This window comes from Protomyctophum bolini (genome assembly GCF_963924005.1).
Source record: "Protomyctophum bolini genome assembly, chromosome: 2".
NCBI classification, from domain to species: domain Eukaryota; kingdom Metazoa; phylum Chordata; class Actinopteri; order Myctophiformes; family Myctophidae; genus Protomyctophum; species Protomyctophum bolini.
Window position 1 is genome coordinate 12,426,393 of NC_137863.1, and position 23,858 is coordinate 12,450,250.

At 41.3% G+C, this 23,858-nt stretch overlaps 2 protein-coding genes across 2 annotated transcripts in view; one reads left to right on the forward strand and one right to left on the reverse strand.

Annotated features, from left to right (window-relative positions):
• Positions 1 to 274: 274 nt before the first annotated feature.
• On the reverse strand, positions 275 to 4,832 carry acot8 (acyl-CoA thioesterase 8). Its single transcript, XM_080775552.1, has 6 exons — positions 4,661 to 4,832; positions 4,279 to 4,415; positions 2,323 to 2,548; positions 1,758 to 1,915; positions 1,439 to 1,630; positions 275 to 966 (listed from the first exon to the last, which is right to left on the reverse strand). Exons 1-6 carry the CDS (start codon positions 4,825 to 4,827, stop codon positions 848 to 850), a joined length of 999 nt encoding a protein of 332 aa, XP_080631678.1. The 5' UTR covers positions 4,828 to 4,832; the 3' UTR covers positions 275 to 847.
• Positions 4,833 to 6,091: 1,259 nt separating this feature from the next.
• phactr3b (phosphatase and actin regulator 3b) overlaps positions 6,092 to 23,858 on the forward strand; it is a gene marked incomplete at its 5' end in the record, with an annotated part of 37,597 nt that continues 19,830 nt past the window's right edge. Inside the window, 8 exons of the mRNA XM_080789049.1 lie at positions 6,092 to 6,200; positions 18,020 to 18,178; positions 19,113 to 19,190; positions 19,327 to 19,464; positions 20,184 to 20,417; positions 20,545 to 20,749; positions 22,185 to 22,375; positions 23,163 to 23,316. Of these exons, the coding sequence (XP_080645175.1) occupies positions 6,092 to 6,200; positions 18,020 to 18,178; positions 19,113 to 19,190; positions 19,327 to 19,464; positions 20,184 to 20,417; positions 20,545 to 20,749; positions 22,185 to 22,375; positions 23,163 to 23,316 (1,268 nt within the window). The remainder of the gene's footprint in view (positions 6,201 to 18,019; positions 18,179 to 19,112; positions 19,191 to 19,326; positions 19,465 to 20,183; positions 20,418 to 20,544; positions 20,750 to 22,184; positions 22,376 to 23,162; positions 23,317 to 23,858) is intronic.

The following is a 23,858-nucleotide window of genomic DNA, read 5'->3' on the forward strand; positions in this document are numbered from 1 at the left end:
AGGTAGGTCTTCTTTTGAAACATTTTACAACTTATGTTGCTTTTTAGACTTAGATTCAGGCGACCATCCGTGTAAAGTGGATTATCCATCTGTTTTTGTTTGTCTTTGTGTTGGTTTTGTTTTTTACACACACTTTTACTGATGGATGATGAACACCAAAGGCAGCATGGAGAGACAAGAAGCAACACATCTGTTCAGTTGTAAATGAACTGGGGACTTTGCAGTAATGTAGTTAGTTGATGATATACTAAATTGATGGACCAGTATAGGACTATTATTTTCTCCAATTTATTTATTGGTAGGATTAGGAAATAAATTATACAAACATAATTTGTATCGTGAAAAAGCATCATACAATAAAATTCATAAATACTACATACAACGATTGACAGGTAGACTATAGCATTGCTTTCTCAGATGATCAGAACACACACTGGAACGTCCTTGAAATTAAATCCCTGATAATTAATTTACACCTCTGTGCTACCATTATTATTGTGAATAATTTGGGCCTCCAAAACATATTAGCGTGTTTGTTTGTTTTAATATACTTTTTAAAATGTTGTAGCCTATATCAGTGAATCGATTAACCACTTTAAGCGTTATTTTATACTTTGTCACACAACATTTTTTTTAATTTTGCCATGCCCAAAATAGATACATTATTAATTGATTATTGTATTAAATGAAAACTAAAAAACTCCTAGACAGACCTTTCTCCACACTAGGTTTGAAAGGTGTACGAGTGCAAGAGACAGCTGCGTATGAATCAACTGCAGTTGAAAACGATACATAACAATTTCACATGTCTGCGTGAGACAGACATTTTAATTTCATCCAAATATTTCTATAGTTTACTATGCTGTGTAACTTCTTTCACTCTCAAAACTCCCTCCTGGGCACAAGAAGCAGCCAGCACCCCATCTCGCCTCCAAAGACGTCCCTGTACTAGTCCTCTGCTGCCACCTGCAAGATGCCAAATAAACACTTCAAAAGATACATATATATTATTTGACATGAATAAATACATCAAAACAAGACTAAGCCCTAGATCTTGTGCTACCAACCTACAAGCTAACAACATGTTGATGTAGATTGGCTAGTTGAACTATTTTTAAATGTTTTAAAATAGTAAAAAATTGCAAATATGTTTAGGGATAAGGGGTGGCGCAAGATGGAGGGTGACACTAGAGGAGAGGTAATGGGGTTCATCCTTTAGTCTAGGGTGCCAATCTGGGAACCCATGTGCAAAACAAAGGGAAAACAGTGCCCTCTTTTCCGTGAGTCAACAGTCTGTCTCGAGAGACAAGACCAATTCTATCCAGATGTTTTTGAGATACCTTGTTTGGAATTAAAGTGTTGGACAACGTGACAGACTGACCGACATAGCCATCCTTACAATCCTATGATAAACACACTTGAATGGAACAATACTGACCTGCCCAAGGACTTTCACACTCATACAACATCCACTCATCTGCACGGAAAGTGTTGTGGAACCACATGGCATGGTCCAACGAGGCTGCAAAATTGGCCTTGTATTTTGGATAGGGCAACAGTGCTGTGCCCAAAAATGCGTAGTCTGACACATAAGCAGCAACACAGCAATGAAGCTTCATGTTCCCTTCCCCTGCAAATGTAAATAAAATAGATAATGAATGCTCAAATAATACCAATAACATAGGATGGTAAATAGTACATCACATCTTCTTGTCATAGTCATTTCTTACAATGATAACATCTTATAATCTTATTACCTATATGTCCCCGCGCTCGCACCCAGAACAGTTTCTTTGGTTCAAAAACAACACGTCTGTAGAAGTCTGATGGGTTGACAGGCTTTATCTCAATGGGTATTTCATTAGCAAGCAGTTTGTTGAGTCCTAGTTTTGCATTCTCTGCTACGTCTGGATTACTGCAAGATTTAGAAAGAAAAACTCATCATTCACTACATCACAGCACTTTACATTGACAGAAAGTATAGTTGTTAAGGAACTTATCCTTTGAGGACCGTTCAATATGCTTGACTGTAATGTATGGGCCGGTCTCAGAAAACGGTTGCTCCATTTTCTGAGTGGTGATAAGATCTTAGAAACTAATCATCAATTAAGAGTTCTGAAATAGTGTGAATCAGGTTTAGTTTTGAATGTGGTACAAGTGAAGTTAGTGAACCATTTTAAACAAACTGGACAATTATCCGTTTTGTGTTTGATTTTCATTTGGATATTGTCCACTTGGCACCATGTTTGTCTGTCCACCCTGGAAGGCAGGGGGTCTCTATAATTTGCATATTACTGTATGATGAGTGCCAATATACTGCACCTGAGATACATGTGAATAAGTTCCTCTACAGTCCTTAGCTCTTCAGGCTGAGGGACCACAGGCATCGTAAATTGATGCTCCAAATGACTAGGCTGCAGCTTGTGAAAGGATGCCTGGCAGATCAATATAGGCTGTCCATGCTGGATGGCTTTCACTGAACGCACAGAGAAACTGCGACCATCTCTTGTGCGATCCACCTGGTACAACACTGGAACCTTGGGGTCCCCTGCAAAAAAGAAAAAAATGTTTTTACTGTAGAACGAGTAGTACAGTATTTACATGAGAGCAGTGTGTTTTGTCTGTGTATTTCAGCTTTGAAATTGATCATTCTAATGAAAGGACAGCTCAGTATGCTCTGCTCATTTATAGTTGAAAGTTTGTTATAATAATATTAATATATATCTACATTATTCTATAGTATTCAATTATATTATATATTACTACACTCCTTTGTGGTATTTGTCACTGTATTAAATTAATTACAATCTTTATTGCACACTCAAGGTCCATATCACAAAAACAATGACAAAGAAAATAAAGGATAAACCATAAAATCAGTTCAAACTACAGACAGTCCACATAGGATGCTCACGGTCTATAGAGGCCAATGTCTCTCCACAACATTGAAGAAAACCGATTTGAACTCGTCACAGGGTTGATTGAAATCACAATTGACACATGAATATGTACCATAAATTTAGAATATTTGAACATACAGTGAAATAAGGTATAACCCTTCCTATATGTAACAAGGAGTACTCTGCACGACTGAGGCAACACAGTTAGGGGATAAGTGTCTTGCTCAGGGACACCTCAAAACATTACATGCTGAGGTCTGGAATTGGGGGCGGCTGTGGCTCAGGAGATAGAACAGGTCGTTGAATGTACCATGGGTCGGTGGTTAGCATCCCGGCTCCTCCTGTCCACATGTCGAAGTGTCCTTGGGCAAGACACTAAACCCTACGTTGCCTCCAATGAGTCACCTATATAACATCCCATCAGAGCATCCACCTCTAACAACAACAGAAGGCACTGCTTTGAAGGAAGTCAAGGACTTCAAGTACCTGGGCTCATGGGTCAACTCGACCGAACAAGACCTGAAAGTGAGGAAGGCACTTGCATGGAGGGCCCTAAACGGCATGGCCAGTGTATGGAACTCCAACCTCCCCTGTCAAACCAAACTCAGCTTCTTCTACGCAACGGTAGAGTCTGTTCTCCTATACGGCAGTGAATGCTGGACCTTGAAGCCAACCCTGCAGAAGTCTCTCGATGGGTGCTACACCCAGAATGTTGCGTGCAGTACTCAACATCAATAAGAGCACACATGTTACCAACACAAATCTGTATGATGGAATGCCAATGGTGAGCCAGAAAATAGCAGCCAGGAGAATGAGACTAGCAGGACACTGCCAAAGACACGGTAGCTGCCAGCCAGCAAACTAGTGCTGTGGGATCCAACACACGGGCACCGGTCACGAGGACGTCCCACGCTAACATACGTGGATGTACTCAATAACGACGCAGGAGCGCAAAGTACCAACGAACTGGCCAGATGTATGGAGAACCGGTATGACTGGAAACGACGATGGAGGCCTCGTCTGAGGACGACCTAGAGATACTGTAGCTGTAAGTACATGACATCAGTTAGGGATGTGCCCATGAGACATTTTGGCCGATATCGATATCCGATATAATTAATTTCCGTTATTACCGATATGATCTCATTCTGTATTGAAAAAAATATACTAATTTTGTCCATTCTGAAAAATACATGTAGCCGCGTATCTGCACTTAACTTGAATACCTTTATATTTAATATTGTGAGCTTGTAGATCTGTTCAAGCTGTTACTTTGGGCTTGTTTATCTGTAAAATCAGACCGATTAATCTGATTGATTAATCGTGCCAGATTCCACTCAATCAATGCATCAATTTAACCAACTTCTATTACACTCACCTGCTCTTACAAAGTAGCAGTGAAGGGAATGGGCATACACATCATCAGAAACTGATTTTGCAGCTGCTACAAGGGCCTGGCCAACTATTTGGCCTCCAAATAAACGCTGAGTGAGGGGCACCCAATGGTGTATTCCTCTGGGAAAGCAAACACAAATACTAAGCAATAAAGCAATAGGAACAGTATCACAAAAGTTATCTTGATTATTCACAGTTGCATGTAAACTACTAAAACTAGTAGTCAAATCAAAATGTGTAAATTCTTTTCTGATTCACAAATGTCAACACAATTCTAGTGAACTTTATACCATACCACCACGTTAGCAAAACTAGACAGAGGTGTAGTAGTTACTAGTTAGCTATATTGTACTGACTGACGTTACCTGTATAGATCAGTGTCGAGCTTTTCTAGGTTCAAAACACTAGTGACCAAGACGCTTCTAAGGTCCTTAGATCCGCTGTTTTCCCGGACCACATCTTCATCAGATGATTTCACACCGACAGGACTTAAAGTTTCTGATCCATTCTCTTCCGTGCTGTTCTCGGCCATGTTTGTTTGGGTGATACGCTTGGAAGGAAACAGAACGGTATTGTACTCCTACTCGATGTTGCATTACCACCACCTAGTGGTTGAAAAGTGAAACAGACTGAACAACCATACTTGCCTCATTAAATCTAAAGCCTGGTGAGGCGAGGTTACATTAAATCCACAGATTTACTGGACTGGAAGCAAACAACGTGCTACAACAACATTCATTGTTTACTTACTTCATTACTCAAACTTAAAATGTAAGGATCCTTTCACTTAAGTCGGATCCTTAGTTTGAGCCATGAGTAGGCATACTAATTTATACCTTAACTTTGAAGTTAACATGCATTCATTTGAACAAATTCTGTAGTAACTTGTCTTTGATGTTCAGCCAATCAGCCTACTTATAAACTGGCCTTTTATCGCCATCCTCTGAGTAGACCTATATGCATTAGACATTGTCACTGCACTGTCAATTTATGCAATTTGTCAATGTGATATAAGTTAATTTGACTATAGGAAAATGTAGGCATATTCGAGGCCCTAGGGGGCTACGACCTTCCAGCCTGAGCGACCTATTTTTTTTTTTTAATATACCGGTAGGCCTAAATTTACTTTTCATAGTCATATTTCGTATGACATAGGAAATGGCCATGGGCTAATCAGCCTAATCATACAATATAAGCATTAACTATTGTCGCGTCCTGCGACGTGCAGGGCAATGATTGCTCTCCTTCGCTTGTGTGTTCTGTGTGTGGTTAGGTTACCACCATATACATGTATAGCTATGGTCAAATATCATGGTGGATGATTAATACATTAACATCCATGTACTAAATCAGTGAGTTAAGCCAAGGCAAATCAATGGACGGAGGGAGGCTGCATAGCCTAGTGTAGGGGGAACCTCGCGCACGCGGCGTAGCGCCCCAATTTGTAAACGTCAAGTGCGCGCACTGACTGTCACAGCCAGGCACAGCAGGCAGGCACGACAACACCAATGTGATGCTGCAGCGCGCGTAATGGATTTCCCCCAGCAGCAGCCTCGCTCCTGATCGGGACCCCATCATCATCATCATCATCATCATCATCAACAGCAGTAACGAAAAGCAACAGCAGCAGCAGGGCTGAAGAAGCTGCAGCAGTCTCAGTCTGTCGACCACGTTGAGGCACGTTCAATCTGCAAACCCACTTGATGCTGGTCGTGCTGCTGCTGCTGCGACCTTGGCTGACGCTGATAGGCTGCCCACGTTCCGTTTGTCATTTTCCGTCCTGATCATCTCTCGCCATGGCTTCTTCAAACGGGCTGGAAGAGGACTGCGTGCTGCAACGAGGGAGATCTCAAAGTGACCCAAGCAACATCACCGAGTCTCGGTTAGGGGATGCGCACAGAGCAGGTAAAACATGGATGTTTCATGTGCGTGTGTCATCCGTGTCACTCCGTGCGTGTGTCATCCGTGTCACTCATCCCTAATTCAATCCCATTAAGTGTGTTTTTTCCCCGTTGATGCAGTGTGGCGTGGTCACTGGTCAGCTGTTTCTTTAACGAATCGTTTATTAGGCCGTCTCACAAAACCGCTTATGTTATGACATCCCTAATAATGCGTACCGGTAGCCTACTTATAGGCTAGCCCTGAAAAAATGAAGTACGAGCGTCATGTGAACCATGGCTACTTATAGGCTAGAGTAGATGCAACAACCTTAGTGTAGGCTATATGTTTTAATCGTGCGTATAGGCTCAGATATTCCTGTAAATATGATCACGATCTGACTGAATTTGTATTCATAATTATTGTTTAATATATATATATATATATATATATATATATATATATATATATATATATATATATATATATATATATATTATCTATAGGCTTATTTTTTTAGTAGTAGGCTACCTAAACAAATGATTGATTGTGAGCATGAAAGCAGATTCCATATAAACCATATTTTGGGGGTTATGGGATATGGATATTTTCTATATAGACTAAACCGAATTTGCCTATTTAAATTGCTAATTGCCTACATGATCATGTGCTTACTGGTCGTCCATGTACAGTATAGGCCTAATGATCACAGAGTAGGCTACCAAAGACCCCTGTGCATCACTCATGCTATATGAAGTACACCCTGCATTGTATTACAACACTGTTAGTGTTGTGATTCATCCCAGTGTCCATATATATCAGTGGTTGTACCATCAACCACGGATGGACAAGTATGTTCAAATCTGCATCACACAAGAATGGCCTATGTCGAGTAGAAGCTGATGACTGCATGGTTGTGTATTTAGCTGTTTCCATGGTGACCCAAATGGCAAAAGCTAGCACTTGGCACTCCCACTGTGAGCAGAGATGGCGTTTATCTGGCTACTTCCCAGGTTGGTTTGCTCAGTACACCCGGTGATGCACAGCAAAGCACATTCATGCTGAAATGACAAATAGAATCAATTGTGTTGTGTGTGTCTCTGTGATCTGTTCTTCAATGTCGTAGAATCCTCTCATCTGACTCATGAGCTTGTACATTTTTAATTTGAAAAAGGTAACCGTTTTGGACATATGAGGGTTCCCAACAGCAATGATGTGCTTAATGGAAGATTGTGTAGTTGGGTTAGTATAGTGATAAGTACATGTGTAAAAGCAATAATTTGATTTAAACACAGATCAATTAACATATCAAATCACATTTCAAGTTATCTGCATTTGTATGTGAGTATAGACCCAGACGCAGTAAGAGTGTATTTTCACTTTCATCATATATATTGCATCGTTGCTTGCAGGAAAAATCCTTCTTTAGGCTTCCAATGTAAATCTGTTTGTATTAAGGCTATAACATCAGGGTGATTGATTTGATTGACTGACTTTAGATATATAATTTAGATTAGCCAATCAAGTCAATCTAAAGTTTAGACCTGTACCTTCCTTGGACTGTACCATATACAATCTGTTAATACAAATTTAAATCACTCACTCAATCAATCAATCAATCAACAAATCAAACAATATTGTTGAAAGATGACAAAGTTCTATTGTCATTTTCATGCCCTCAGTATTGAATCCAGTGCTTGTTATATTGTTATTTTGTTATGTTTTATGCCTATATGTAATAGAGTGTGTATAAGACATTAATTAGTCTGATTTGCATTGACGCTGCCATATGCCATTGATTTCAATTCAAGGTTTTTGCTCCGAATTCACACATACACTACCGCGGCAAAACAGATTTCAAGCAAAGCTGTCCTTTGCTGTGCAGCATCAGGCAGATAAGGATTGGGCAATGCAGCACAGAAAACCCAGTCTGCCCTCCCCCCTCTCTCCAACCTCTCTGCTCAATTCTAACCCTTTCATATCCTTGGCATCCCTGTGGTAGCTGTGATCAGTGAGAAGAACCATCACTATTAGCCTAATACAATAAGTGACATCTTAAAGAACTGATTAATGTGACACTCTGGGCACTGTCACAATTCCTCAGCCATACAATGGAATAGTTTGAATATAAAATTACCTCAAACTACTGGGGTTATGGTGTACTAACTAAGCAAAGAAAAAGTAAAGAAAATATACTAATCTTTGGAAGATATTGGTCATTCAAGTTGTGGTTTCAGTGTTCATTTATAAATGATTACTCAAGTATAAAGCCATAACATTTTTAGGCTGCTTTTCATGCCCATAAGCACATATGAGGACCAACAACTCATTATTCCCTGAAGAAGACCTCCTAGGTCGAAACGTTGGATATTAATAAATATACAGCATCGTGGTGCGGCCTTTTTCTCATTTTTACATACTAGCCAATGGGCCGGGCTTTAGGTTGTGTGTGTGTGTGTGTGTGTGTGTGTGTGTGCTATCGCCGTGAGAGCACCGAAATTTTAAAGCAAAGGCTGCTGAAGGAGCGCTAAACGGTGAAACACGCCAGTGAAGCATTACATTTCCGCTGACAAAACGGTCCCCGGGGGGGAACCAAAACGGGGGGTAGCCTATACATAGCACCGGGCACCATGAAGGGTTAATCCGCCCCTGGATGGACCCTTATACAGGTCACTATTTATTTTTTGCTGTGTAGCCCGACTAGCCTCTAACCCACTGCTTCCCAAACATTTTAGCCCGTGACCCAAACTAGTGAGATAGCAAATCAGCATTTCAAGTCAAATCCTCAAGTTATAATCTTCTTAAACATTTATTTTCTAATTTATGGAATTTCAGGATAATACCTATTTTGAAATAATATTAATTAAAAACAAAATGTAGGAAACAAACCCATGAAAATGTGTCCACGACCCAGTGTTTGGGAACAAGTGCTCTAACCTGCAGGAGGAGCATTTGTTTAGCCCTGCTGTTCTAATCTGACAGGCTGCTGTCACATTAAAGACTCTCCCACCCCTGAATGATCCACACATCGATCCACCAGCCAGTTTCAGGCCTGCGATCCTTTTTGCACCCCATCAGAGCAGGTTGGAGGAGGCCTAATGCTGAGATTAGGACCCAGTTACATACATGTTTATATATCGGGCCGATATATATATGTATGTAACTATGCATGGATAGTTGTGGGCCTTCCCTGGTTTCCCTATAGTATTCAGAGCTATGATTTAGGTGTTTCGAAGGGTGGTGGAACACAAAGAATAGCAAGCCTGGCTCCTGGCATCTGCCTGGCAGCATACTTCAACATGTTATTGAGGGACCTTGGTGCCTGGTATTCAGTTCAAAGACAAATGTGCTGAATCCCAATGAGCATTTTCATGGCAACTTCACTTAAAAATCAGAGAATGGCATAAAATATATTTCTGATCTGCTTATAGAGCATCCCTTTCAGAACGACAAGGGCACCGGAAGACAATTTCCCATTCATTCTTCCATAGACGTTTCAAAAAGTATTTATTTGTCTCTGTAAGGCCGCAATTGGCATTCAAAGATTTTCCTGGAAGCTCTGTCATTGGTCGATTTGCCTGTCTACTTCCTGATTGGTTAGTCATTTCGACCAGGTTGTTTTTTGACCAATGACAAAGCTTCTAGGAACATCTTTAAATGCAGATTGTGGCCCCTAGATGTGTCACAGAGAATACATTATTTTTGGGAGTGTTTTACTCAATGCTCTGAATACTCATTGCTCTGAATTCTCTCTCTCTCTCTCTCTCTCTCTCTCTCTCTCTCTCTCTCTCTCTCTCTCATTAGCAGGCAACAGTGCAGCACTATCTCTCTCCGTTTCTGGCACAACAACGCCACTTTTGCCCCTACTGGTAATTAGTAACATAGGTTAAGATGGACATTGCTGTAGGCCTACTCATAGTAACATAGTCACATAGTCACATAGGTTAAGACGGACATTGCTGTTACAATTACATTTTTGACATATTAGTGTACTGTACTGTACTGTACTGTACTGTACTGTACTGTACAAGCCCTCCTCTTGCCTGTGTGTGTGTGTGTGTGTGTGTGTGTGTGTGTGTGTGTGTGTGTGTGTGTGTGTGTTCAGTGACACTTGGTGGTCAATAAACGCTATTTCCGTACTCGGACGGACAGACCCACCCAGGCAGGGACACACATTGCTGTCTATAGGAGTGGCTAGCACCACTCATAAAGGGCAGAGTAGCCTACAACAACACTAATTTATGTACACTTTTTTCTTCTTTCTAATTATTTGATCGGCCCAAAGAAGTTTATTGTCATGATTTGTCAGAAGCTTTGTCCGATGATTAAATGAAACGTCTATGGAAAAATAAATGGGAAATTCTCTTCCGGTGCCCTCGTCATTCTGAAAGGGGGCGGGACTGCGACGCTCTACAGAACAGAAATTCTGATGCATAGTGCAAGGAGAATGAAAGCATAACAAACAGTTATGTCCACATTTTTCTTGAGCTCGAATGAAATGTTAGGCAACATGGCATCTTGATATTCAGACTGAGATAGCACTACATTCCATGCTTTTGGAACGGAAGAGGTTTGCGGATAATATAATTGGCTTGGCATTATTTGATATTATATCGATATTGTGATTTGTAATATATTCAAAATCTGGGATTTTGAATATTGTTATAGCGATTTGTGATGTGGCACAAGTGTTGTCTAAGTCCTACAGCATACTGCTACAGTTTAATCTTTCCGTACAAATAGTCAAGTGCCCTGCGCATATGTATACAGTATATCATCACCAGCAACACATCACAGTATCACTGCACTGGCATCAGGCTCTGGTTTGGCTCATTAGACAGCTGTGGCTCTGCAAGTGGAGTGACTCTTTGGGAAGCAGAACGTTGCCGGTCTTATAACTGGCAATTCCGAGCTTTGTGTGAGTTAAAGTGTCCTTGAACAAGACATTGAACCCATAACTGCTCCCGATGAGGGGGAGGTACGTTTGAGGTTGTCATAGTGTCAGAGGAGACAGTGCTCTAAGTGAGATCAGAAGTTCTCAAGAGGCCACATGAACACAACACTTGGTCGGATACCAAGGTATTGCATAAATTAAGCTATGAAAAGTGTACAGCTGCATGCTGTGACTACTGCGTCTGTGACTCATCATCAGGGTGAATTGGGCAGCTCAGCCACCTGCCCAATTGCAGAGAGAATGAGCACAGAGTGTGTCCACTGTTCAGACATGGAGCCAAGGTCATACTGCATATATAGACCATTTAGATAAGACTTACTGCATCACTGAGCACTCTTGCTTGCTTATCGTTAGCCTCATAGCGATGATTCATCCTGCCTTATATCCTCATCAGAAGGCTTGGTACATTCAAAATAATGTGATAGGCTGAGGACAATTAAGCAGCAGTGTTAGGAGTTAGGCCTATATAGTTAGGCAGAAATGTCCATTTGGCCAAAATAAATACTTGATGGCAATGATGCTATGAGTAACGTTATTACGTTAACAGTTGTAAGGACTAAATGAGTGAGCATGTTGTTCATTTCAAGTCAAATCCTCAAGTTATAAATGAAGATACTATATTTAAGTGCCAGAATCCTCAGAGCACAGTAGACACCTCAAAATTAGAACATCTGAAAACAGAGGTTTCGAAGGGTTTGTCATGAGTAGCATGACAATTATTTGGTTGTGTATTGCATAATAACTGAATCATATAAACTAAAGTATTTTAAATTAAAAATTGACTTTGCCTATGTGACGTTGTCTCATGAGTGCCTATTTCCCCCTTGGGTCTTTGTGCAGTATTGATTCTTTTTTTAATATCTTCTGGCCAAGACACGAGCTACAGAAGCCAATTGCAAAGGCACCTCATCCTGTGCATACTCATCTATTGTTCCATTCTGCACCATGCAGAGATGTCCCTGGGTTCCACTGACTCCAGGGACAACAACGCCATACACGGAGGACAAAACATGACATCACCCTCCTCCAATCAAATGAAAGGACACTATGTGTGACTCACAAAATTATGACAAGTGGGTTGGTTGAGAAGGAGGACACATAGTAAAATCATCAGTGTTATTTTAACACCGAGTGTAAAAATGGACCCAAATGGCACTGGCAAGGTATTAGTTTGGCCCATACTCAAGTGCTGACTGCAGAGCCCAAGAATGCTGGAGACTGTCTGTCTGACTGTCTGTGTGCAGCAGGGCCAGCTCAACTGTGAAGTTAAGGCATAGGCTTTCAGCAGAAAATAGTGCCAACATGACACTTTTGTCTGTGGTTTCTATATCATTATACTGCTAATACTATAATGTATGATTCATTTGTTCTACTACTATCACTTTACCAGCATGGACATCTAATATCTCTGTTCTTTTGTATGTTTTGCATTTTGGACATTGTCCAAAATGAAAAACCTATTGCGTGCCTGTACCCTGGAAAGGTGCCCCATCTTTTGTGAACTGTGTTTCTTCCTCAAGTGCCAAAAGGGTGAATGAGCATTTAAGCTTCATCTTAGATAGTTCATCTGAAATTGTTGGCAAGTATATTAAATTCTGGGAATCAAATAACCAATGGTCTACAACTCTACAATGTACAGTAGGGTTGCGATTATAATCGAGAAGCGTTTCTTTTGGGTGGATATTATTTTATCATCAACTACAACTAAATCAATTAGTATGAGTTAATCCCCATTTTGTTTGTGTCCCACAAAAATAGCGAAAATAGCCAATCTACAAGCTCACAGTGCATCCCATACGTCGTGAGCAGTAAAATAAGTATAACACTTTCTAAGATCGCAGGATATAATAATCAAAAAAAAAACATCAAAAGAAGAGCTTGATGTGGTTTCAGAATGAGAACAAAAATGCAGTTAATGTTTTTGTCTATGCTTGGCCTGCACTTTATTAAACAGCAGCAGAAATAGGGCAAAAGACAGATTCTCCCCCTCCCCCACTTACACGCAGATGCACAGGCATACAGTACACACTACGAACAACATTGCCCCTCCCCCTATTTACTACACAATATGAGATTATATTTGTTAGCTACAGAAGGGTGTAAAAATCCGTGTTGACATTATAATAGTGTCCTCAAGACAGAATAATCAGCATGCGGAAACAGATGATTGTGTGTTTGATGAAAACAATAAAATATGAATAATAAAAAAGACAGACCAACCAGCTCAGATAGTAGTTATACTATTGTAGTTTACAACTCTCATTCCCAGTGTTGTTTTGTTTCACTTTCAGTGCCCATGATTTTTGTAATTAAGCAATAGGCTATATATAGATATATTTTGCACATGCTCTGTTCTGTTTCATTAGAGAATGCAATAAGGGAATAAGCCAGAAATGGGACTGCGTTCACAGTAACAGAATAGCTTCTGGGGTGGATGTGTACATGCAATACAAAAATATGCTTAATTCAGAGAGAGAGAGACAGAGACAGAGACAGAGAGAGAGAGAGAGAGATTATCCATTTGTATCTAGACTAGAAGTCAAGACAGGTTTCTACCCAGTGACTGAGCAATGGCCCAATCTTCCTTAGGGAATCTACTTGACTTAAGCTGCTAGTCATTTACACATGATGTATTTTTTATGAATGTTTCATGTGCTGACCTAAATCCTTTCAGAGCTCAGTAAAAGCAATATGTTGCACATGAGAACACACTAGAGCATCCAGCTGATACCTTTGACATTCTCCTTATGCAGGAATGGAAGGGTGGTTTGGGGAAAATAAAAACACATATGTGATCGTGTACAGAATATTGTGGAAAGGCATTTGTAGACTTCAACCCACCCTGAGCTAAATTATATTTCTTAATTAAAAAAGAATCCACACTGCGTTTCACAGAGAAAGGAATTTCACTTCTTCATGAAGAGAGACCATCCTCGTTAGATGTGATTAAAGAAACACGATGGAGCACAGAGGAGTGGAGATGATCACTCACATACTGATGTAGACGTACTGTAGACTCAAGGAGCCATGCATGCATGCAGGAGGGTTGGGGACCGGTCTTTCAACAGATGCATTCAATCTGCAGAGACTGGTCACTGAAATTGCTATGATATAGTACTTTATTGTCAGCTCACACTGAAATTTGTCTTGCGAAAGTTGCGACCCAGCAGCCATGTATGCAGAACACATATAAACAAGTACAAAGAAGTACAGTACAAAGAACATGAACAAAATGACAAACATAAAGACATGAAGACAAGAGCGATGGTCCACAGCATGGTCCACAGTTTAGATAACCCAAATTAAGTATGAGAATGTTTATTATTCTTATTATTCTTCTTATGATGAAATACATCCAATTAATAATACATAAAAAGAGAACACAGTTATGGTTGCTCAGAAGGACCCATTCATGCATTTTAGCATCAAGACCCAACTGGCTTATAATGTAAAAAGTCTTCAAGTCATGTATGTTTTCCACAAATAACTGTTATAAATAGATGATAAATAGATGCAAAATTACAAATCATAACCAATTACTACCTTGTCTTTGGTGCATAATCTGGCAATTCCCTCCAAACAACCTGCTGTGGTGGCCGCTCCGCTTTGTGAACTAATACACATGAGGACAAGGACCGGTCAGTGCAAAGTTGAACCTGAGAAATATGGCATCATCCCAAGTTCCCAATATTGACGTATCATCACTTAGATCCTGTGGAATCCTACCATGTGCTCTGCAGGCAGCTACAGAGCAACATTTTGAGTGTTAATTTTCACATTTTTAAAAGGTTCCATTTCTTTTCATTCTAAGAGTTAAATTTATGCTCAGAATTCTGCTGTATGCAATCTCCCACATATCACAAAGACTGCATAGGCTACTTGCCTCTTCGTTATATCTGAGGCATGATTCAGCAACTTTATTATAAGGGCATCCTAGTGGATGACTAGTGGATTTCGGCAGGATGATTTTCTCTGTATTCTTCTGGTTTGCTTCTTTATCCCAATATAACATTTAGCTCATAATGCGTGGCATCAGGCTTGGAGATCTGCTATTTTCATAACTGCATTAATGGAACTAGACCGGTGCCCTGCTGTAGAGCATCAAGAACCATCCATCGCAATCTACATTGAGTTTATAGATTAGCTATTACAACGAAGAAGTAGGGCAATTCATTTACAAAAGAAAAAAAAAATTGAAATATGGACATGCAAGGTTTCTGCCCAACAGAAACGATATGCTACAGTATGGCCATCAATAACTGCTGTCTGATTAAGTTACTCTATGGATGAGATGTGCAATCAATTGTAAACCACTTTGGTACTAATAATTCCTGTGATGGACACACTATAAGCTGCTGATGCAGTGCATTTCCCTACTCTCTTGACACTTACAGTAACATCACTTGTCAGAAGTACCCCTTCACCACGCTCGCGCACACACACACACACACACACACACACACACACACACACACACACACACTCTTACTTGATGGAAGCAATGGCCACACAAATCCAGTCTACTGTATTATTTATTCTGGGGTCCCTGGGGTCAAATTAAACTATTGGCTTTTAAGGTTTGATGTGTGTTTCACTCCTCCCATTTAAACTTGTTTACATCCTTTTTCACATCCCCACTTGCTCTCCCCTCTTCTTGAAACTAGATAGATAGATAGATAGATAGATAGATAGATAGATAGATAGATAGATAGATAGATAGATAGATAGATAGATAGATATACAACAGGCAGCCACATTACACAGAGCAAACTGAAACCACACATGCCAAATCAATTGAAACAGTTGTTTCAACCCACCTAAACCTAAACCACCCCATGTGAAGAAATACATCTTAAAAATAAAAAGATACGGGGACCCTTTGCCTACATTATGCATTATTATATGTCAGCTCTGATTGGCTGGAGATCTCTGTCTTTCTGTGTGGCAACAGAAACCCTCTATTCCTCACGCTCTTGTGGTTCTGTGCCTCCAAGGGTCCCTTCTGCAGCATCCACGCTGGTAACCATGGCAACGGCAGTCTGACCCTACAGTGTTGCTGCGGTTATTAGCAGGCTTGACCTGAATTCCCTACAACATGCTAGGCAGGCAGACATGGATGTATTAGGCAGACACTGCTTGGACAATTGACCTGCTTCCCGTTGTTTGAGGTCAAAGACTGATCGGCTCCCACTTGTGGTTGCCTCGGGTGTCAGTGAAACCCAAGGCGCCAATTTGCCACTCTTTCACGGATCGATGAGCTCAGTTATGTTTGGGCTAACACTGTGCAGTCTGTGATGTTATCCCGTTCAAATCCTTCATTTTACATCCTCTTCAGAGCTGCACGTGGAAATCGCTTATTTAGGTAGCCTGAAACAAATGCCACAATGTTACACCTGTGGAGTGACAAAAACAAAATGTCTTAATACATTATGACTTTAATTCATGTGGGCATATCATTCTTTACCTTATATTCAATAGCTAAATGAACAGATTGTGCGGTGTTACACTGTTACAGTAGATGTTGGTAATAGATAGAAAAGGGGAATATTACTGGATATAATCCCTTGCACAGCCCACAGCTCAGCTGTAAACTCCCTGAAGTGTCAGCTTGCTGTCAGAGACAGACTGTGTAGGAGGGTCTATTTCTGCTCTTCCTCTCAGAGACCAGGAACATCTCCCTGTCTCCAACACACAAAATACAGCATAACACAAGTCATCTTTCACAGCTCCAGCTTTTCTGTTACTTTGTCTGTTGTTCCATTGTAATCCCTTGCTCGCTTGAGGGTGCATACGTTGGTTAGACATACTAACAGTCCGACAGGCATTAGTTCGACAACACCGTTGCTCTCGACATGTGTTGACAGTTACAACTAACCCATGGCCGGTTACAACTCACCTGTGGCTCCCGACATGTGTGGCAGGTTAACACGTGGCAGGTTAAGACGAACTTGTGGCTGCCTACATGCGTTAAAACTAACCCGTGGCAGGTTAAAACTAATCTGTGGCTTCCTGTGAGGTTAGGTTTAGGGTTTGGATTCTAGGTAGGGTGTCAGACTAATGCCTGTCGGACCAAACACATGTAATCCCTTTAGTCCTATACAACTACAACCTATCTCAAACCCTCACCCTAACCCTAACCTCCCACAGGGCTGCACACCTAAACCTTAACCCATGTCTAACCTAAACTAAGCATGCACTCCCTATAGCTTAGCATGGAGGCTTAGCATTCCTCTAGCATGGAGGCTTACCATAGTCAGAGTGCAATAACAGGAATGCTTATTGATACTTATTGGTCAAAGTCTACCATTAGTACAAATGGTAGATTTGTATGGCGGCAGTGGCTCAAGGGTGACCGGATGGGAACCGCATGGTTCCCAGTTCAAACCCGGGCTCCCCCAGAGTTAGTGTCCAAGTGTCCTTGAGCAAGACTCTGAACCCCTAATTGCTCCCGATGTGCAGGTTGGTGCCTTGCATAGTTTCCTCCGGCATCGGGGTATATATGAATGGGTGAATGTAATGGACAATCTCTGTAAAGCGCCTTGGATAAAATGCACCATTTACAAATACATTGAGATTGTGGTATCCAGTCAGGTGAATAAATTCCCACCTCAACTCAATTAGACAACATGTGATCATTTACAGGCCTACATCTACATAACCATCACATGAAATTGGCCCTATATCAACTATGTATTTTGAGTCTTCCAAGTCTTGTGGAGTGCAAATTCAGACCCCAGGAATGTCAGTTGATATACTATACTGCAATGCAAGTTATGTTAGGCTATAAACCGCATGTTTTTGTGTGTGTGTGTGCGTGTGCGTGTGCGTGTGCGTGTGTGTGTGTGTGTGTGTGTGTGTGTGCATGTGTGTGTACCGTGCGTGCGTGTTGTAGACATGATGGACCAGCAGAGGGTGCTCCATTCCGGCTGCCCGGTCTCAGGGGTCCGCACGCCTCCCGTCCGGAACAACAGCAAGCTGGCCAGCATTGGTCGGATCTTCAAGCCCTGGAAGTGGAGGAAAAAGAAGAACGAGAAGCTTAAGCCCACTTCGAGTGAGTGAAGCTCAGTGACGTTTAACCCATTCTGACCTGAGATCAGATTCATACGAGGTTTCCACTGGACACACACTGGTCTGATGAACCCATTCTGACCTGAGATCAGATTCTAAAAATGTCAGTCGTTCTTCGAATTTTTCAAAAATAGCAGACCTACAAGCTCGTATCGCGCCACTCGGTGGCGCGATACGAGCTTGTAGATCTGCTATTTTTCAATAGCTAAAGCATAACATGATGCCAACACCAAAATGGGTGCCCGGTCAGAATGGGTTAACCACTTCAATGAAGCACACAGGGCTTCTTCAATGAGTTGCACCCCTGTCATTTAATTTTGTTATGGGTGTTGTAAGTGATTTTGTTTTGGTAAAATTATAATACTATAATAAATTATAGTATAATATAGTAATAATATAATATAGTATATAATATAGTATTATAGTATAATACTATAATAAATTATAGTATTATAGCTGTATTCTCGGGTCTCCACTGTCTCTCTGCTCTTTAATAAACTGAAAATTCATTTTCAGGCCGCGATACCAATTTCATCCAATTTGGAGAGACAACTCATACAGGATACGTGATAATAAATAAACAAGTGATATTGGAAGTGATGACAAACTAAATTGAACAATATATAACATCCAAGCTGATAAATAGTTTCTCTCTCCTGGTTGGATGAAATTGCCAACCCACCTGAAAAATTATACATTATATAGTAGTAATGATATTATTTATTTTTTACTTCTTTATGCCATGTAGCATTGTATTTGAGATTTGATGCAATTTGAACGTTTAAAAAAACCTTTTAATCAAAGAATGTCACTTACCCTAGAAAGAAGCAGATTTACTCAGAGGGACATCATGGGGGGTGGAACGTTGGTTAAAGTGTGTAAACAGTGGTATGAATGGAACTGTTTGTGTCATTTAGCGCTGGAGAAGAAAGCTGGGACACAACAGCAGAGCAGAGAGGACCTCGTCAGCAGGGGCATGGAGGAACCAGATCCAGGTGCATAAGGGGAGGGCACACATTCATTATTTATTTATTTATTTTACTTTTTATGCCATGTAGCACTTAGATTTATTATTATTATCCCATAATACTCATAATGACCAATTTCTTGCCCCTTTCCACTGTGTTCTAGCATCAGATGTAGCGTGTGGGCTTGATGATCCAGACAGCCCCACACAGTCAGACGCAGAGGAGAGAGACGAGGAGCCCATGGTCCCTCTTATAGCCACCACCCTGGAAGAACTGCTCAGTGATCTGGAGACCTTGACGGGTACAATTACTGTGATTACTTTAGTCACTAATCAGGGGGTCATCAATGTGTCCATGGTAGAAAAAAATCTTTTTTACACACCATTATAATGTTCTTATTTTGATCATAAGACCCACTGCCAAGTCTCCATGTTTTCTTCTGAATATGCATGACACCTTTTTACGACACTATGGCATATAGTGGTGCAAGGACCCCTTACAGGTCCATTTGGTTCCATTTGAACACTCAAGAGTTACACACATCTGTGGGGCTAGATCTTTATGTGTTTCTGGTAAAAGCATTGTCCACTCATTTTGTATGTCCGTGGCAGAAATGGAATTTGGACAAAAATGTCAACCACAAGCCAGCATGGTGATGACTCCTGTCACTAATGCATCACAGGCACTCACTGCAAACCTATACTGCAAATACAAATTAAAGACACTTAAAAACACTGCATGTCTTATTTTAACATTATTAAATGCAATATTAGATGGAAATTAATATAGATCACACATAGTCCACACATTTACTTATTCTTGTCGACACTTGGCTAGGGTAGGTAGGGCCTGTCATAATTCTGGCTTGAGTAACCCAATTTGATGTAACTGTAATGTTCTATTGGTTGGCCTCAAGGTGGAGCCAAATATCACAGAAACAGATCTTAACCTCACCAACCACCATCATAACTTCATCATTAGGGCATGGTTGAAGAAGTTGGTGCTTTTGTGTCATTTCAGTACAAGACCTGACAGAAAAGTTCAATGCAATTGGAACCAGAGGTCAGAGCGAGGAAGGAGAGAAGGACTGCACGTCACTAACTGTCCCTAGCAATGACCAATCTGTGGGGAAAGTGGAAGCCCCTGAGGGGAAACAGGAGGCCACCACCACAGCCCCACCACAGAGACGAGCCAGCACCCCTCCCCCACCCAACATGCCGGTCAAACTGCTCACGCGACTGGGCAGTCTAGAAGGTCGGTCTGCCTATAGAAGTCAGGAGTCAGTCCGTCCGACAAACATTCGATATGTTACGTATAATAACAAGATGAGAAAATGACCCATGTCAGCACTGTATCACAATATGAAATCTTCCCTTACCAGGCCCTCATCCGGCACCGGTAAAGAAGTCCCCAGCCACTTTGCCCAGGAACTTCACTCTTCCTAAAGATCCACAGGGCTCCCTGCTGCGAGGCAGGATCTCCACACCCATTGGGTCCCCCCACCTCTCGCTACACCCACAGCTGCCCCCCAGTTGCATCATTGAGGAACTGCACCGCGCCCTGGCCTCCAAACACAGACAGGACAGGTAACAATATCAGGATTAGATGCTGTACTTCTGTATGGTGGCTCTATATGCCCAAAATAAAAAATAATAAGATACCAGCACTCTCAGGCATAATACTGTACAGTATGTGTCCATTTGTATGTACACAAAACCCATTTAGGACTGAGGCCAATTCTAAAAACACCTTCTAAAGCCTGACCTACACTGGCCTGGTTGGCTACGCTACAGGTCCTCTCAGCTCCAGGTACAGCCCTACAATGACTCCTGAGCAGTGGCAGGTTTCCTGCTTATAAAGGCCAGGCCCCTCCCACTAGACCAAACCAATCCTGCTTGAAAACTTAGAATCCAGTTTAGCCCATATGTCCAAAGACAATATAATTATCCCATAATGGTTTAAACACCTTGCATTCCATTAACCATATTACTCAAACGAGTGTTCACATAATAACTCTTACTCTTTAAACACAAAACCCACAGATAGTATGGTCCAATCCTGGACCAATCAGGATCTCCCACTTGGAGTCAGGCCAGCTATAAGGCTGCCTGAGCCACTCCTCTGGTCCTTTGCCACTGCCCAGAAATCAGGGAATATACTGTGGTGAAACAAGAAACAAAAGTCATACCCTTGATACATATACAATGGTAAATAATAAAGAAGAAATAACAATAAATTTATGAAAAACAGCACAGGAACAATTTACTCCCTTTCAGTGTCCATTTTGTGTCTACTACACTATAGTGTCCCTTTTATGCCCACATATGGAGATCTCCATAAGCCATATGGGCTGGATCTGCTGTTCTGGACAACTGGATATCCATATATGGATATATTCCTGTGGTTCAGGAACGACTCAACGGCAGGCACTGCACTCAGAGTTATAATAATATCTAGAGGGCAGACTCGGACTGCCTCGCCCCCAGCTATTCATTTCAATGAAAGTTGCTCGGTGGCGTTTGAAGCACCCGGAAGAATGCTCTACTTCCGCATTTTGCGGAAGACTTGAGCACCGAGCAGGTGCTTGCGCACCGAGCAAGGTCTTGCGCCTGCACTAGGGTTAGACACACATGCAGTAGCATTGTAATGAAACTATCACATTGTCCCCTCAATCAACTGTAGGATGCTCAAGTCACCTGAGTCTTTGATGAGTAGGCCTACATGGGTACTCAAGGACATGGATTTAATCATTGCATTATTACTTTGAAAGGATTTTAAGTATTTTTGTATTGGATTCAAACCATTATTCATTTAAAATGTTGCCCTTTAGGCTTCTCTGTCTGGAGGCCGTTTGTCCTAAAAGCCTTGCTTTACAAGGACAGCCTGTCCCTGCCCCCTCTCCTGCTTCTATGCCAAGCACACCTCATGGTTGACAAAGGGGATTTCTTTATTCTGAACTTAACTATGTAAGCGGAAACTAAGCATTGATTAGTAGGCTTTTCTTTTGCACTGTCACTGTAGCTTCCAGGGGAAGGAGGCACGGCCTTCTCCGAAGCGGCGCGTTGATGGCCGTCTCTCTCGCACCTCCAGCACTGAGAAGGAGCCCAACAGCGAGTCAGAGAACAAGAAGGAATCTGACGAAAATAAGGAGAACCGGCGCATGGATGAATACTACAGTGACCAGGAAAGTTGGAATGAGTCAGTTATCTCCGGTAGGTCTGCTGATAGTAACCATGTACACATTCACAAAATGTGTTATTAGAGTCACTGATCTCTTAATGTAAAGCCAGTATAATCCAGACATCGTGTGAGTAGATAAAAAATGAAAAGTTCTAATTCATGGCCAGTCAGTTGGCCAGTGATGTGAATTTGATTGATTGATTGATTTGATACTTTATTAACAGTTTGCAAATAGTACAGTGGTACGATTATACAATGTGCTAAAAGGATAACACAAAAACCCTAAGGGCTTGTTTTCATTGTGGTCGGTCATCACCAGCCATAAACAGCTGTCTGAGGTTACCTTGCCCATGACAAGTGTAGTGTTTGTATTTCACTTTTAGAATATTATAATTAATACCAAATACTAAAATATGATGGCATAATTATGTAACATGCTATACATTAACATGAACATGCCTTACCTGTTTTACATAACCTCTTATGTCCACAGCTTTGAAGCTAGAATTTAGTATGATTGTTTGATCATTACTGTGATTGAGGCCAATTGAGATGTTATGACAACTTAGGAGAATGGACAAAAGTTGTCTGTATGGCGATTAGTATTTAGATCTTAAGAGAATGGACAAAACAAAGCTGTCTGTGTGAAAATTTGTTTTAGATCTTGTGAGAATGGACAAAAGCCGTCTGTGTGACGATTAGTTTGAGGTTAGCAGCTTCAGCCGCGAAACTCAGCAGGGCAGACAAATGTTTTGCTGGTGACCCTAATTTGCTGCTAATGCTCCAGCAATAACAAAACAATACAAACCCCGCCAACAGGAACACTTCCAAGTGGAATGAAGAAAGAGCTGCTGGCCGTGAAACTCCGCAACCGGCCCAGCAAACAGGAGCTAGAGGACCGCAACATTTTCCCTGTGCGCAGCGACCAGGAGCGCCAGGAGATCCGTCAACAAATCGAAACGAAGCTGGCCAAGTGAGTGGCTCTGTGTGGACCCAGCTACCTGTCGGCACGTCCAGTTCATCGCCCTCAGCCCTCTACCCCTCCCCATCTTCACCCTGTCCCATGTATGTCTGTTTCATCATTATACATGTACACACTATCTCAACCCATCCGTTGCTTTACCACAAAGGACAAAGTACTAACGTCACTTCCCCATTCTAAATTCTAAATCACGAGTATAAGAACTGTGTTCCCCCAAAAATAAGTAATGTACAGTATGTGATTTTACTCATATGGGATATGAAGCATATCAACTGATGGTGAAAAGGTATACAAATGTATCCAAAGAGTTAAAAAAAATAAAGAGCCACCTTCAAATGAACAGTTCTCAGGCTTAAAAATGACCCAACGAATACATCTTCTATTTAACATGCATTTGGATCACGGCACTACCATCGCACAGAACCAGCATCAGGTTGTGTTGCACTGGATTGGTTCTTTCTGTAGGAGAGTAGTATCGTCAGTTCTCAGTTGTTTCATCAAACAACGAACATGGTTTTTACGTAGCATGACGT

Coding starts and splice junctions, on each gene's coding strand:
- acot8 (XM_080775552.1), bottom strand. CDS start 4,827: ATGGCCGAGAACAGCACGGAAGAGAATGGATCAGAAACTTTAAGTCCT. Junction 2,549..4,278: donor CTGCTACTTTGTAAGAGCAG/GTGAGTGTAATA, acceptor TCTTTTTTGCAG/GGGACCCCAAGGTTCCAGTG. Junction 1,631..1,757: donor GCGAGCGCGGGGACATATAG/GTAATAAGATTA, acceptor TTACATTTGCAG/GGGAAGGGAACATGAAGCTT.